Source organism: Panthera leo, chromosome B2, assembly GCF_018350215.1.
Source record: "Panthera leo isolate Ple1 chromosome B2, P.leo_Ple1_pat1.1, whole genome shotgun sequence".
Lineage (NCBI taxonomy): Eukaryota > Metazoa > Chordata > Mammalia > Carnivora > Felidae > Panthera > Panthera leo.
In genome coordinates this window covers 95,578,547-95,595,007 of record NC_056683.1, presented here as the reverse complement: position 1 = coordinate 95,595,007, position 16,461 = coordinate 95,578,547, and the positions used below count along the sequence as shown (strand labels likewise).

General features: G+C 39.6%; 1 protein-coding gene across 2 annotated transcripts in view; it reads left to right on the top strand.

The window, feature by feature from the left end:
* Positions 1-16,461, top strand: part of RTN4IP1 (reticulon 4 interacting protein 1) — a 48,806-nt gene that overhangs the window by 8,535 nt on the left and 23,810 nt on the right. Inside the window, exons 2-6 of one of the 2 annotated variants that reach the window (XM_042939469.1) lie at positions 2,212-2,363; positions 3,366-3,434; positions 4,322-4,446; positions 7,268-7,351; positions 15,121-15,169. In XM_042939469.1, coding sequence (XP_042795403.1) covers positions 2,212-2,363; positions 3,366-3,434; positions 4,322-4,446; positions 7,268-7,351; positions 15,121-15,169 — 479 coding nt within the window. The remainder of the gene's footprint in view (positions 1-2,211; positions 2,364-3,365; positions 3,435-4,321; positions 4,447-7,267; positions 7,352-15,120; positions 15,170-16,461) is intronic. The other variant, XM_042939470.1, reaches the window with a different exon arrangement.

The window sequence follows — 16,461 nt, the reverse complement described above, 5'->3', positions numbered from 1 at the left end:
CTCAGCTGATGCATCAGCATGTCAGGGTGACCAAGAAACCTGAGCAGCCTTGTCCTGCAGCCTCTGTACCTCAGAAGGGACCGAAGAATTTTGGCAGCTTTGCAACAGCAGCTACACCCTGACATGGCTAAATACCCACTTTTGTTGCCCAGACCACATAGGACTTTCAGAGAATAATTGTTTAATTGTGTTTTAGGCATGGAAAAGGGATGTAAGACAGGAAAAGTGAAACATGACTTCCATAAATATTACATGTGAAGTTGCTTTTTTTTTCCCCCCTGACAGCATGCACCCCTAATTAGCCAGATGGCAAATGTGTAATATTGGCATGATCACCATCAGCTTAGGTTTTCTGGGACTATCCCAACCTTGAAACACTCTCTCCCATAGTCTTGATTTTTTGTTCATTAGAAAAACAACTTCTACAGGCCACCCACCTGTCATCTCCCCCCTGGATCTTCTACCATCCCTCCCACTGTATGGATTAACTGTCATTGCTCTTATCTGATGCCAGTCTTCCTCTAGATTCCATCCCCTTTCATCATCTCAGGAGCACGGTTTCAGAAATTCGTAACTGTATCATCAGTCTTTGCCTTTCCATTGAATCATTCTGATTAGCACACAGTCTTGCTGTTATGTCTCCCCTCTTAAAGAGGAAAAAAATACACACTCAAAAATCCTCTCTCCATCTCACTTGCATCCCTCCAACCACTGTTTCATTTCTAGCTCCCCTTTAGAGCAAAACTATTTGAAAGAGTTGAATGGTCTCAGGTCTCTGGTTCTTCACCGCCCGTTCTCTTTTGAGCACTCCATGCCACAGCAACTTCTGTCAAGGTCACCAAAGACTGCTATGTTGTTGGATCCAGTTGTTTGGTTTTTTTGAAAAACCTCTTGGCAACTTTTTATTTGAAAAACCGTCTTCCCTGTCAGCATTTGACTTCTTGAAATGACCCTCTTCCCTTGTTCTTCAGGACCCCTCTTCACCAGTCAAGCCTTCTTAGTCTCTGTTGCTAGTTTCTTCTCATCCTTAGGATCTAATGTGCTACCACTGAGGGTGGGTGGATGGGGAGGAAAGAGGAGTCTTACGGAGAGGTTTAGTGGTTTGGGAGCGTAAATGTGGTACATGACACTGGAAAGGCAGAAAGAGTGCTTATCCTGAAGAAACTCACCTAGCAGAAATGTTCTCAGAAATGTCAAGCAATAGGGGCAATAACAGATACTTTCGTGTCTTAGAAAAGTCATTTTATATGTTGAAATTTTGTAATAAACTACTTTGGGTTATTATAGATAGAGTAGCCAATTTGTTTAAAACAAAAAAGTTACTAGAATGTTTTCAGCTCTAGTTAGCTGATATTTATGTCAATATTAAAAAAATAAATAAAACCATGTATAATAAAGCAGTTAACTTGACTTGTATCAGAATAGATGCAGTCAAATGGCTTTTTTCAACTCCTGAATCTATGTACTTATTTCAAAGATGTTCTGGAAACATTTTTTGGGACATGGGGAACATTACTCCTAGACAATGTCCGTATCAAATACTAGACCCATGCCTATTTGTTAACTTCAAACAGCTTTAACATTTATCTTCTTCACCAGACTTGGCACCAAATGACTTTGTTGTTTAAAAAGATCACGAATGATTTGGGGTGCCTGGGTGGCTCAGTCGGTTGAGCTTTGGCTTAGGTCATGGTCTTGGGCATCGTGGGTTTGAGCCCTGTGTTGGGCTCTGTGCTGACAGCTCAGAGCCTGGAGCCTGCTTTGGATTCTGTGTCTCCCTGTCTCTCTGCACCTCCCCCGCTCATGTGCGCACACGTGTGCATGCTCTCTTTCTCTCAAAAATAAGCATTAAAACCAATTTTTTTTAACTTAACGAATGAATAAAAGAAACCATCTTCAAAGAACAGAGTAAAAGTATAAAAGAAAATTCCCTAAGTTCTGAAGACCACTTCAAAATTGGAATTTCAAAAACATTTTGAGCACTGGTACCTTTAGCTTAACGAGTGGTTATAACTTTCCAAGTATATAATTTTCTTTGAAAAGATCATTCATTGTTTTTGTGCTTTTGCATGTGATGATAAAAAAATTGTAAGGTTGATTATTTTATAATCTACATCTTGAGGATCTAGAATTGTATGTGGCCTGTAACCCTGTAGTAGTTTTTAAATCCTTCCATTCTTTTGGAGGCAACGGATACATTGTATTTCATAGGTGGTTATGGAGCTACGGCTTTAAATATGAAACGTGATCCTCTACATATTAAAACCAAAGGAGAAGAATTTCCCCTGACTCTGGGCCGGGACGTCTCTGGGGTGGTGATGGAATGCGGACTTGATGTGAGGTACTTCAAGCCTGGAGATGAGGTGAGATCTGCGTGGTCACTCTTCTTTTTCTAAATATACTTCCAAAAGAAGCAAAATGAAATTCGCATATCTGTGTCCTTGACCTTTTTTCTTCTTTTCAACAAGTATACTGAACTTTGGCCAGAACCTTCATGTTCTTGGTTCTGTTGTTACATTTTTCACAAACAATTAAAAAATAGCTTGACTGATAGGTGTCTGGGTGGCTCAGCCAATAAGTGTCTGACTCTTGATTTTGGCTCAGGTCATGATCTCCAGGTTTGTGAGATCGAGCCCCACATTGGACTTCACACTGGGCATGGAGCCTCCTAGAGATTCTCCCTTTCCCTCTACTGCTCATGCTCTCTCTCTCTCTCTAAAAAAAAAACTAAAAAAAGCCAAAAAATAGCTTGACTGTACCTGAACTTTCTAAATCTAGTGCTTAAGAATTACATACTTTAAAATATGTAGGATTGGGCTTTTTTTTTTTTTTTGCCCTGGAAGAAGTCTTTAAATGACAGTTTCTACCCTATGGGTTAGGTGGTTTTAAAATAGCTAAAGTTTGGTATAATAACCTGTCATTTGTCACTTTGAACTTTTATACCAAGAAGTTAACATGAGCTCATAATAATAGCTAACACTGTTCTAGTTGCTTTTCATAAAATAACACATTTAATCCTAATGAAGTAGGTAGTTAGGCACCATTTACACGATGGGGAAACCAAGCTATAAAGAGGCCCCACGGCTGGTAAGCACGGGAGCCAGAATTCAAGCCCCAGAGACTGTGCTCTTACTAGTACTCCAAGTAGTCAGTAAATACACTAGGATTTACTGGCGTCTGCTTCCAATGTGGTTGGACTTGATAAATCCAGAATCGTACTACATTTATATTATGTGAAAATAACTCTTTTGCTTGGTATATTGCTGATTTGTGCTTTTTTCACAGGATGGGGTCTGTTACTGGGGAAAACCCTCATGCTGAGCTCTGGTCAGAAAATATGTTTCTAATGAAGTTGTGTGTTTCAGGTCTGGGCTGCAGTTCCTCCCTGGAAACAAGGCACTCTGTCAGAGTTTGTTGTAGTCAGTGGGAATGAGGTAACTCACCAACTCTGTGCTGAAATGCCATTAGAAAGTATAAACAAAGACTGACAAATATCTCTGAAATAACTGGTTGTTTTTCAGATCAGGTTTTTGTTTTATGGGTAGTTTTGAAGATAGAGAAGAGGAACTTTTGAAAGAGTAAAAAAGAATTTCATGTCATTAGTAACACTGCCTGCCAAAGCGGTTCTTTGTCTCCCGTGGAGCAGGGATTTGGAGTGAGATTGAGAAGCCCTGCTGTGTTTCTCAGTTTTACCCAGTATGAGCAGTTGAAACCAAATATACCAAATGGAGCATACCGATTAATCATCAACAGAAGCATGGGAGTATCAGGCTGTTTTAAATAACTTTAAAAACAGTCTAATAGAATACAGTCAGGTGAGCTTGACGATTTGAATAGAAAGGGGTTAACATTGAGCAAATTGGCTACAGAAGGCAGGGCAGGAAGGGAAAAGGGGGTATTACTGAGATCAGAGAAAGTCTGGAAAGATTATCTTCCACTAAATGGGAGTAAAGGAAACAGCTGATCTCAGAAACAAATTAGAATGTGTTTATGAGGGCTCAAGGTTTATTTGGATTTATTTCTGGGTATACTCAGGACTAATGGGATTATTGAATGTGGTCTCTTTATGAAGAATTAAGCTGCTTTATCTGATAATGTAGCCTATAAAATATTACTGAACCTCTGTGAGGTAGATTGAGTCATTAGGAGAATATTCCTTAGGGATAATCTTGGAGGAGGGCATGCAGTAAACACTGAACCTGGTAGAATGTTACAGACTTATCTATGAAAGTAGTTGGATTCCTACACAGGTAAATGTGTTTACTTGTGTTTATAGGTTTGCAAGTCATTGCTTATTTTTAACTGCTTTCTTCGAATTTAGGTCTCTCTGAAGCCCAAATCACTCACTCATACTCAAGCTGCCTCTTTGCCGTATGTGGCTCTCACAGCCTGGTCTGCCATACACAAGGTTGGCGGCCTGAATGACAAGAATTGCACAGGAAAACGGTAAGTATCAACTGTGACATCTAAACCTCCCTTCAACTCTATTTGTGTCAGGTTCCACTTTCTTGTGTTGATTCTTAGCCCGAGCAAATGGGAATTAAAATTTTTTAAATGGAAACATGTAGGTGAACTTTAGTTGTGTGAATCGCCTAAATAGTGTGATTTCGTATGTGAATCTCTGCAAAGAAGATCCTAGCTTTTATTAGATTCCTTAAAAGTTTTAAGGATCATCTTATACATTTTCTGAAGAATGCTGTGAAGGTGCAGGTGTTTTTGTTTTGTTTTGTTTTCCTACCTCTACTAGGATTTACTCTCTCACTTGCATATTGTATTCCAAAGACCAGATATAAAGGGACTGCAAAACACTGTTGATTATTCTTAAGTTCTCTTAGGCTCAGTGCCTGGCATCCGTTAGGTCAATTCTTGTGCTTCAAAGTGTTTAATGTTTGAGTTAGCAACAGCAGTGAGTAGAAATGTCTTCGGTGTACTTGAGTCCGTATCCAGACCCTGCTACTTTCTAGCTGGGTGGCGCCCTCTGTCACTTCTCTTCTGTGAGTTTTGTTTTAATGGTTCAATGAGATAACACAAGTAAAACTAGTGGCCCAGATTGTGGCCCATGGAAGGCACTCAGTAAATAGTGGCTGCTGTTAGGAGCAATGAGATTGTATTTTTTTGTATTTTAGAAAGTTGGCCCGATAGGGGATACTGATTTTATTTTTTGGTGAGAAAAGGAGAGACTAAGAACCATTTAATGATGGTGATAAAGGAGAGAGCTATAGGTCAATTTTTAATAAGTTAAAATGAGTTTTTTGATTACTAAGAATTGTGCAGGTAAAATAACTATACTTTTCTGAAACCTTACCCTTTACATTTAATGTGTTGGGTTATAAAGGATTGAATTTAATGAAAGCTTAATAGCTGTATTTCTGAAAGCAGTGTGAAGATGATTCATCTAATGAAGTGCTACCCTTTGTTGTAGAATTCATGGCAGGTGTTTACTCTAAAGGTCAATCCTGTTTATTTTTTAAGCTTTTGAAGTTACCATTTAGGTCAACTACTTTGTTTAAAGTAAATTAGTCTGGCCACAAAGATTTTTCTAATGGTTTGTTTTCATTAATAACCTTGCAAAATTCAGGGTTTTTAGATCTTTATTATTACTGTAGGCTCTGCATTGACATTGATGCTTTATTATTTTGTTCTGTTCTTCCTTAAAAACATTAGACTTTCTGTGCCTGCGTGACCATAAGTGCACTATGGTTAGAGAGCTCTCATTCCTTTTGCCAGTTCAGGGTTCTCCACACATACTTGTTTTTAGTGTCTTGAAGACAATTTAGAAACAACTCTAGTTGCCTCTTCTCAGGTACATGGATCTGTGCCCCATTTTATTACAAGCCTTGTGGGTAATTCCTTGGTACTGCGTTGCCTTGTGTTTAAGCAGTAATGGCTTGGAACTAGGGAAATAGAGCCCCAGGTCCTGTTCTCCAACTCTGCTGCCGACTAATGAGGTGACCATGTGCGTGCCATTTCCGGTCTTGCGCAGTTTCCTCCAACGCACTGGGTGTAGGACGGGGCAGGTTGTTAGGGGAGCTCTGAGAAGTGGGAAGTTTTATACCTTCTAAGGCCATTATATTGTATATTCAGTTGGGTGTGTTCGTTGATTTAGCCACATATTAACCACACTGGAGTGAAATCTGTAAAGAGCCTCCCTAGCTCATCTCCTGAATTTCCTGCATCCCCGCATACTTGGTGACCTGACCTGTAGCATGCCTTTGTTCCAAGTGGTAATGAGACCTGGCCCCTGGGTGCTCTAGGAAAGTTGTCTACTGAAGTGGTCATAATGGCCCACTTCTTCCACTCCTTATTTGTGGGAATTGAATGAGTGATGTGAGCATCTTAAGGCACTATAAAAAATTTTATGTGAAGAAATTCTGACGAGAGTGGGATTTTACTATACATCAATTCAGAGGTTCCAGTGTCCAGAGTGGCTTTTTTCAGTTTGACTATTCATTGTGAATGGGGGAGCATATTTTAGTGTCTCTAAGCCATAATTATTCTCTATTAGCTGTTGGCATTGAGGCATGTTTTAGTCTGCAGTAAAGCAGGTCAGTGTTTGTTAACGGGGTCTTAATAGTCTGTTTTTCTAACTGGTTAATTAAAAAAAACAAAACAAAACAAAACACTCATCAGCACCCTGGAAGATGTTATAGGATTTCTTTATAACAAACAGCTTTTTGAAATTAAGACCAAGCTTTCTAAGAGTTCAATGTGTTTACTTTTTCCTTTTTTGTTATATAATTGTATTTCTGCAACAACTGAGCATCAGTTAACCAAGGTAATAGTTTAATATTGATGTCACAAAATGTCATTTATGCCTACACTTTGATAGCACTAGAAAATGTCAGGTGAAGTGATTTTTTTGTTACCAGCCCATCCATAGTTTCTTCATGATTTATTAAGTTGGAAAACATAGATAACCTAGGGCTCTCAAGATGATAGACAGGTTTTAAAAAGTGGTTACACCAGGTATATTTTGAAAGCAGTTCAGTCTGATGTCCTATTTATTGGTAGTGTCATGGTACATCTTGCGTATTTCATGCTCTACCTGAAATTCATCTTTTACAGGGAAAGTTGTACTTCACTCTGTTTGACAGAAGTGTTAGAAAGTCTTAGAAATTGAACCATTCCTCTTCTACAAAATAAATTTCACTTTTAAATTGTGTATACAATGCAATGAATTTAGGAATGCTTTTCGCTGTTTCTTACCTGATTAGGCTTTTTGACAGTAAAATTTTGTCCTATGATTGTAAATTGTGTGTCTGATTAGTTCTGTTACAGAATTACACAGGCTGCAACTTGAAAAACATCGGGTTTATCCCCCACCATCACTACCACCACTGTGCTTATATCGGTAATAACACAGTTTCCTTCTTTCAGAAGCCTTCTGCCTGTTCTTCACTGGACCACCCACCTATTTCTCCCTGTCTCCGCTCCCGCCACCCCTGTGGAGTTCGGGTTTTCATTTGCACTTGACTGGGTGGTAGGGTTAGAGGGGTAGGGGGAAGAAGAAAGAAACCCCGGCCCTTTACTTGCTCCTTTGTGAAGAAATCTTGGGGCTGGGAGGAAGAGGAGAGGGAGGGTGGAGACTCTGGCTGGTGTGATGCAAATGGATCTTGCCTCTGCTTCTGGACCCCCTGGAGCCCCAGGAGGGCTCAATTAAAGAAATAGTAGAAAATTCTCTCCTGGCAATTTGTGTTTTGCAGATGAGTTTTCTGGGTGACTAGGATAATATCTTGGGAAGTTGAGAAGTCATTTGCTCCTCAGTGACCGTAATTTAGCTTCCAGCATTGCCATTCAGCTGCAGCTGTTCTCACCGGGGTCATAGCTGACTAAGTGGCCAACCAGTGATCTTTCTCAGTTCTTCTTATCATTTGATCTTCGTGAAGTATATGGCACTGTTAACCACTTCCTTAATACTCACTTTTTTTCATGGTTTCAGGACACTGGACTCCTTTAGTTTTCTTGCCTTTTTGACCATTTCTTGTAATTTTTAGAGGACCCTTTCTTTCTCCAGTCCTTAACTGTTACTGTGTTCCCAGTGTCCACTCCATCATTACTCTCTGTCTCTCGGAGATCTCTCGCCTACTCCCAGCTTCTGTGTATATTATGGAAGCTTGCAGATCTGTTTCTAATCCCAAACTCTCTGCTGAGTTTCAGTTAGATGGCTTTTTCATATTTGAAGCTCACCTGGTACAAAACAAGACTTCCTGACCGCCATCCTGGCTCTTCTCTGCATTCCTAATGTCCATTAACTGGCATTTCCCTTAAGCCAAAACCTGATACTGTTTCTGAACTCTGCTGTCTCCCCGTCCACGGCACAACTCATTGTTCATGTCCTGTAAAATTTAGGATGGTTATCAAACTGGGAAAAATGTCTTCCGAGTTTCGTTAATGTGGGAGCTGTAAGATTTCTAGGGAGTCCAAGTTTTCTCATGCAGTGAGTAAGCCTCAAATGCTTTTGCATTTTAATTGACAGCCCTCATTTGTTAGTTTGGTGTTGATGTCTTCCTGGTAGCAGTGTTAAATGACAAAAATAATACAGTGTGCTAGTGCGTTTATCCTGTGTTCAAGGGGGAACAAGCCATAGATTGGGGAGCACAGTGCCTCTCAAGCAGGGGAGCATTCTTCCTGAAGGATTTTGGGCAAGAGCGAGTTTCATAGAGCATTGGAAGAGGCAGCACGGAAATGGCGTGGTTGGCCAGGAGGTCAGTGATTTCCTGATAAAGCTAGCAGGGCCTATTTCTTAGTAAGGTCAGCTAGCTAAAGCTGAGTTGGAGGATTGTGATCAGTGTTTGGTTTCCTTGACAGTGATGCATTCTTTTTAAGGGCAGACTTACTTAGGTTTAGATTTGACGTGGACCAGGCCTTGGGGTAGCCTCCATTTTGTGGGTCCTGATCTAAGAATTAATGTATTAGTGGTGTGTTGTAAGTTTTTACATGTCTTTTAATTGGAGGAACTTTCTACAGACTAGCTTCTGGTTCTGCACATCTCAAACCTTCTTTAACCATTTTTCTCCTTCACTACTTGCATAATCCAGTGCCAGCTACTGTGATACGTCCCTCTTATCATAATAAGACAACAGGTTCTTGATGCTTTGTTGTGCTAAATTGGTGGGAAGTAGGAGTATTCCTGGAAGGCATTCCTTAAGCAGGAAACAGCCTGCCATAACTTAACTCTACTCAGAAAGGACTTTAAACTGCATCGCAAAATGTATTTCCAAATGCACTTCCCTTCCCTTTGGGCTAGCATGTCCTGAACCCTGTTAGTTCCCTGGTTCCCTTCAGCCAAATCTCGTGTTACCGGTCAAGAGGGGAAGTGTAAAGGAGGGTGTAGAAATGGAAAGAGACAGAAATTTTAATGGATCGTAGTTAATACAGAAGGAAAAATCATTTCCCTCTACCTGAGTTCTCTGCTGAGACCTCTGTAATAAAACATTAACAAGAGAAACACAGTTTATTAATGTGTATACCACATATTAATGAGGTATAATTAGAGGAAAATGAGGAACTCAAATGGGTAGCTTAGAATTCAGACTAAAAAAACCTCTTCAGCTAAAGACGGAAGAGAGAAACGTGGGGGAAGGCCGTTGTGAGGAGGTTACCAGGAAAAGCAAGGTAAAATTTGTTGTACAGATTGAAGTTGGTGCCTCCTCCGTGGATAAGAGTCTAAAGTTATCTCTAGGGATTAACCTGTGTCCTTCCTGGTAGCTAGAAGAGGAGGTATGCCTTTGTAAATTTATGTCCTTAGGAAAACAGAGGAAGGGCAGAGAGCTTTCTTGGATCTGCTGTTTCTTAACTGCCTTCAGCTCAAAACAATCCTTATGCCAAAGGTGGTATATTTGGGGGCAACATATGCTGCCTCTTCGTTAGCATATATCATTTGCAAATTTTACAAAAATCTGTGTCCACGCAGATATTTTGCTAGGGGTTCATCTCAGGGCCTTTGTAAAGAAAGGGCCTGGAGCTAAAGCTTCATTGGTTCTGCTAAGAAGGAAAATAGGGTTTTCTTCTAGTCTAAATTCTTGCCTGGGGCCCCCTGTAAACAAAAGACAGATTAAAAAGGGAAAAAGCACACACATTTGAGCTTTACATGACCTGAGACCTTCATAAGGAAATGAAGATCTCAAGAAATGGTTAAACCTGAGTGTTTTTATGCTACATTTGATGAGGAGTGAAGAGTCCTTAAAAAAAAAAAAAAAAAAAAAGTGACAGGACAAATGGTATGAGCTAAGCATAATCAACTTGGAAATTTTAGCAAGGCCTATCCGTTGGGATTCCTCTCTGTACCTTTCTGTCTTGGAGATAAGGATGTCCCTTTCCTCCAGGTATAGGAGCACACCTCTCACATGAGGGTCTTGTGACCTGCTTCAGGGAAGAAGGTCAGGGAGTCCTTCCTGTATATGCTGTTTCTCAACTTCCATTAACTTAAAATATTCAACATGCCAACGTGCCATTTTTGGGGGTGATGTGTCCTGAACCCTGCCAGCTCTGTGGTAAATTTTTCTCTGACCAACCATGCTCCTTTTGTCTCTTATCCGTCGTATTGTTGCCATCATAAACATTCCTTCTTCCCATCTTCCTTTTTTCTCTCTGTTCTACACCAGATAGAAGGAACCAGTGATTTGGGATGGTTTCCACTGCCTATCCCATTTGGGGAGATGTGTTCCTGGTACCTCTGGTTGAACTTCTGAATTTCATTACCCACAGAATCATTGTTATAATATTGTATGAGGTTCTTGGTCCATTATGGGTTAGCTAAAGCCTTAATAAATGGCTACCCTCGGCACCTTGCTAACATATATAAATAGCTTTGTTTTCATGGGAAAATGTGTTTAAAGTTCCAAACAACTAATTCACACATGAACTCTTCTGCAGATTGGGGAATGTCTACATGAATTACAGAGGCTTAGAAGGGGACACAAAAATCTAGGCTATCTTGGCTGAGTGTGGTTAATTTGTTTTGTAGTTCTACTTATTCAAATTAAGTTTCTCACTTTAGGAAGTAAATTTAGCATGTTTTGCTATATAACCCTTTTTCCCCTAGATTTAAAAGCATGAGAAATAAATGAGATTATAACCTTTTTAGCATCATCTCTAGTTTTTATATTTAATCAAAAAGTTTTTTAATGTTTGTTTATTTTTGAGACAGAGAGGGACAGACTGCGAGTGGGGGAGGGTAGAAAGAAGGAGACACAGAATTGAAGCAGGCTCCAGGCTCCAAGCTGTCAGCACAGAGCCTGACACAGGGCTCGAACTCACAAACTGCAAGATCATGACCTGAACCAAAGTTGGACACTTAACCAACTGAGCCACCCAGGCGCCCCTATATTAATTTAATTTTATCTGATTTGATTTAATTTAATTTTAGAGTGCGAGTCGGGAAGAGGGGCAGAGGGAGAAAGAGAATCTCACGCTGAGCTTGAAACCTGATGTTGGACTCAGTCCCACAACCCTGAGATCATGAGCTGAACTGAAATCAAGAGTCAGACGTTCAACTGACTGAGCCACCCAGGCACCCCATCATCATCCTTAGTTTTTAAAGACCATTTGTTTCTGCTTATGGAAGAGTTAGACATATTTAAGTCATCTTTGTTCCTGAGCCATTAGGACTTTAAATAGAGGGCACTCTAATCTTGCAACGTGGCTTCTCCCCCCCCCAACAAGCACATTGTCTAGGGAGAATCATGAAGGTCATATACTTCTATGTTAGAAAAATGGGGAAAGTAAATATAAGCTTAAATAAGATGGAAAAAGCCAGTTTTTCTTTTTTGTGGACTCCTAGGGTGATCATCATTTCCCTGATGAATCTGAGGCATGCAGGTTCAATTAGTGAGAATTAGGACTAGAACCCAGGTCTCTAGATCCCCAGTCCTGGCCTTTTGATTTCTGGGGCTAAGCCAGGATATAGAAATTTGAAAGCTTATTCCTTGTTTCTGGATCTCTGACTGTTTTGTTTCATATATTTTTTATTTGCAAGGCAGTTTGGGTGTTGATGCCTTACCTCATCAGGCTGTAATACTGAAAATGTGATTGTAGATGACTTAGATGCCCAAATACAGTAAAAAGTGACTCAGTCATGGAAAAGAAGCCAACATTGACTTAGTACCTTAATGTATGTTTAGGCGGAATTCAGAGATTAGGCAGAGGTGACAGGGAAAATCAGGTTGTAGGGCTTAAGAATGCATATGCAGTGTAATAATTATTCATACTTTCTCCTGTATTTTTATCTCTGCCAGAGTGCAAATCCCACTGACTTCAAAGAAGAGCTCCACATGTGAACTTAGGAAGTAAGAGAGGAACGTGATTAAAAATCTTGGCCATTTTGAATTATTGTGCTTTTTCCAAATAGAGTATTTCCTGGGTACTTGCTCTATACAATAAGCAATATTCTTCACTCGGCAAATAGACTTCTACTTCAGCGAGGCTTGAATATATAGTGTGACCATTATAGCAAGCTGGGTAGAAAGTGTTTCTGCTGTATAGCACTTCAGTGAAGGGCCACTGGGGGTAAGCAACAGCGGTGCTTTTCCCTTTGTATTGAAAGTGCTTTGAAGAGTACAAGAATAGTTAGTTCAGCCACAGGACTTCAAACCATGGAGGACTAACCGACCTATTGCTGGCCTTAAATTCATTTTGCCTACTGTCCTTTTCTGAGACTTTGAAGAAAAGTGCAGGCCCTGATTGAATCTGCACAAAACATGGAGTTTGCAGGACCAGAGAATGCTGTGTCCCTAGGTCTTCTTTACAAGCTGATTGTATGTGGCATTCCAACGGGCTTGCGCCTTGCCTGTTTTGCACTTGGAGGTGCCATCAAGTGGCAATATCAGGAACTGAAGCTGCTGTTGTAGAACCACTCCCTCTTCTGCCAAGCAGTGCTGTGAAACAACATTTTTGCTTTTTAATTTGGAGGAATGAGGCTGCTGTGGATCAAGAGTTATGGGGAGGCGATCAGCTGACAATAATAAGGTTGGAGATGTATCTGGTAGTTGGATCCTTAAGCAGCCATTATATTTGGTATCCTCTTTTGTTTGTTTGTTTACTTTGAGAGAGAGCGAGAGTAGGGGAGGGGCAGAGAGAGAGGAGAGGGAGTGAGTCCCAAGCAAGCTCCACACTGCCAGAGCAGAGCCCAAGTGGGGCTCAAACTCATGAACCATGAGATCGTTATCTGAGCCAAAATCAAGAGTCTGATGCTTTATTGACTGAGCCACCCAGGTGTCCCTGGTATCCTCTTAATACAGCATTCCCAGGGAGAGAAGTAGAAATGAATTTCAAACTTTTCTTTACTGGAAGAAATTTTAATGCAGTCTTCCAAATATCAGAGTGATTCCCTCACTTGAGGTAGTAGCAATTGTTGCCTTGATTGTAGGGTAAACTGCTGATTTGGATGATATTTGACGTCAAGAAACATCAGGCATCTGTTATGTCCAGGGTAGTATGCCCAGTGCTGCATAATACGTGCTCTCTGCCCTCAAAGCCTTCCAGAATAGCTTGGGAAGCAAGCATATGGGTGAAAGTTAACATCATGGCAAATGCCAAATGCATAACATTGGGGCTTTTTTTTAGGGGTGTAGGAAAACGGATTTAGCTGCAAGGGCAGGGACACTTCAGCAAGCAGTAAAGGCATTTGAGAGTTTGAGGAATGGGCCAGTATGCATAGGACTTGAGCATAAGAGTGAGGGGACCAGGGTAGCTGAGAGAGTTCTATTTAGGAAATAGAAGTCAGAGTTGAGATAAAGATTAGACTGTGAAGAATTTACATGAATGTTTGACTTACCACATTTCCATAAAAATGGGCCAGAATAACAAGAGAATATTTCATGGATGAATTAATTTTTGGATATGTCTGTGAGGCAGTTTTAATGCTTCTCATTCTTCCTCCGTTTAGGAAGTACTCAAGCTATTAAATGTATGAAGTGTAGGATTTTAGAGGAGTTTGTCTTTGAAGGTTTTTTTCCCTTCTGTGCACTTTATAATTCTTTGAAAATTAAAAGTAATTTCTCTAGAAGGAACACAATTAACAAGGAGACTGATTTTAATTACATTTAATAGTATTGCTTTCAAAGGGAATAGCTGGCTCAGAAATTTTAGTAGTAACTTTTAAGATCTAAAGGGTGATGAACAGCCTTCTGTGATTTGGGTAAGAGAGGAAAACATAAAATGAAACTCGGGTTAGGATTATAGACATAGTGCATGTCCTGAGATCCTGTGTACTTGCTAGAGGCAGGTGGCAAAATTCTCTGCACTTTCTAGCTGCCAAGTCAAAGAGGGACTGACATAGTTTGGGCAACCGGAGGTGAGAGAGAGGAAGTCCTTTTGGGTTGAGACCAAACTGATAGGAACCCAGGATTGGCGTGTTAAGGGCAGTGAGAGAGGTGCAGAATCCAAACCCCAAAATAGCAAAATGATCTGGGATGTTAGATGGTATCCGTGGCCATAAAATGAAACCGAAGGTAGGATAGGAGCGAGACAGGGTGAGGGAGAGAGCCTGGAGGAGGTAAACTCCAAACTGAACACCCTTGGTCTAGAAGGCAAGAGGGCTACACTAAGCAAATGTAGTAAAAACCTGGAGCCCAAGGTTGTTTGTGCTGATAGGATAGATTCATCTGCTTTAATAGGAAGCCAAATTGAGGATAAGATTGATTTCTATTTATGAAAGTTGATGAGCTTGTCGGGACATGTCTGAACAAAAGACATTCTACTTTGGCAGGAATGTGGTCAGGAATGTGATTTTGTTCTTAGCTACTGAATCTAACACACTGAAAGGATCCCATAGCTCCCTCTTATAGAGAAAGTTATGATAATTTTAGCCTGGAAAAATTGTAAGGCATATGTTACCAAGAACTGTTTGAGACACTTGAAAAAAAAATACAATATGTGGGTATTTTTGGTGTTTGATATTTTTGGTATTTGGTATTCTTAGTAGAGAGTTCATAGAATGTTTAGCTTTAAGCATTTATAGATTCTTGGTGAGCCTAAAATGAAAATCCTTATGTGATATAACCTTGGGAAGCTGAATGACTTTATTTGCTTTGAGCCAGTTCATATTGAAAACCTCTTGTTTATTTATCCCATTATGTTGACCTAATATTTTCATTAATTGTAGTTTCTTTTGCATTACAGTGTTTTAATCTTGGGTGCTTCAGGTGGAGTTGGTACTTTTGCTATACAGGTAAGACAGTTTTTTTAGTTTTGTGAATAGGAAGATTATTTTCATGAATTTATAAGTTCACACGTTATAAATTAGTTTTTTAAGGCTGAGAGAAAGATAGGTTCAGTAAATTCATTGTAATTTCAGCTTGCTTTTCTAAGAAGGAAATTTCCTAATGTAGAAGGAAGCATTAACCTCTCTAGTGATTTAATACATGAGTTAGTTTATTGATGTCCTCTATAACAAATGTAGGAAAGCCTTTTGGAAGGAAGACTGGGGACAATGCAGGTGGATGGAAGTTTGCAATTTGGTAGAAACTGATAAGCTGATTCTAAAATGTATATAAAATGAAGTAGCCAAAATACTGTAAAGATGGCATTATTTCCCCAAAGTGATCTATAGATTCAATGCAGTCCTATCAAAATGGCAACTGCCTTTTTTGCATACGTGAACAAGCTGATCCTACAATGCGTATGGAATTTTAAGAGACCCCAAATTGACAATCTTGACAAAAGACAAAGTTGGAGGATGTACATTTCTCAATCTTAACACTTGCTACACAACTACAGTAATCAAAACAATGTGATACTGGAATAAAGATAAACATACGGATCAATGGAATAGAATTGAACATCCAGAAATAAAACCATACATCTATTGTCAATTGTCAATTGATTTTTTTTTTTTTTTTTTTTTACTAGGGTGGCAATACGGTTAAATAGGGAAAAGAATAGTCTTTTCAGTTAATGGTTCTGAAACAACTAGATATTCACATGCAAAAGAATGAAGGTGGACCCCTACCTTACATCATATGTGAAAACTAACTCAGCCCGGGTCAAAGACCTAAGCATAAGAGCTAAAACTATTGAACTTTAGAAGTAAACAAGAGTAAATCTTCATGACCTTGGATTTGGCAACAGATTTTTTGGTATGACACCAAAAGCATAAGCACCAGAAGAAAAAAAAAAAAACCAGATAAATTGGACTTCATCAAAATTAACGGTTTTTGTGACTCAAAGACAACATTAAGAAAGGAATAAGTCAACACACGGGGAGCAAATATTTGTAAATCAGTTCTCTAATAAGGGTATAATATCCAGAATATATAAAGAATTCTTACAACTCAACAAAAGACATCCCAGTTAACAAATTAGCAAAGGACTTTAATAGCCTTTTTTTTTTTTTTTTTTTTTTCCCAGAGAAGATCTACAAATGGCCAGTAAGCCCATGGAAGGATAGTCAGCATCATTAGTCATTAGGGAAATGCAAATGGAAACCATAGTGAGGTACTACTTCACACCTACTAGGATGGC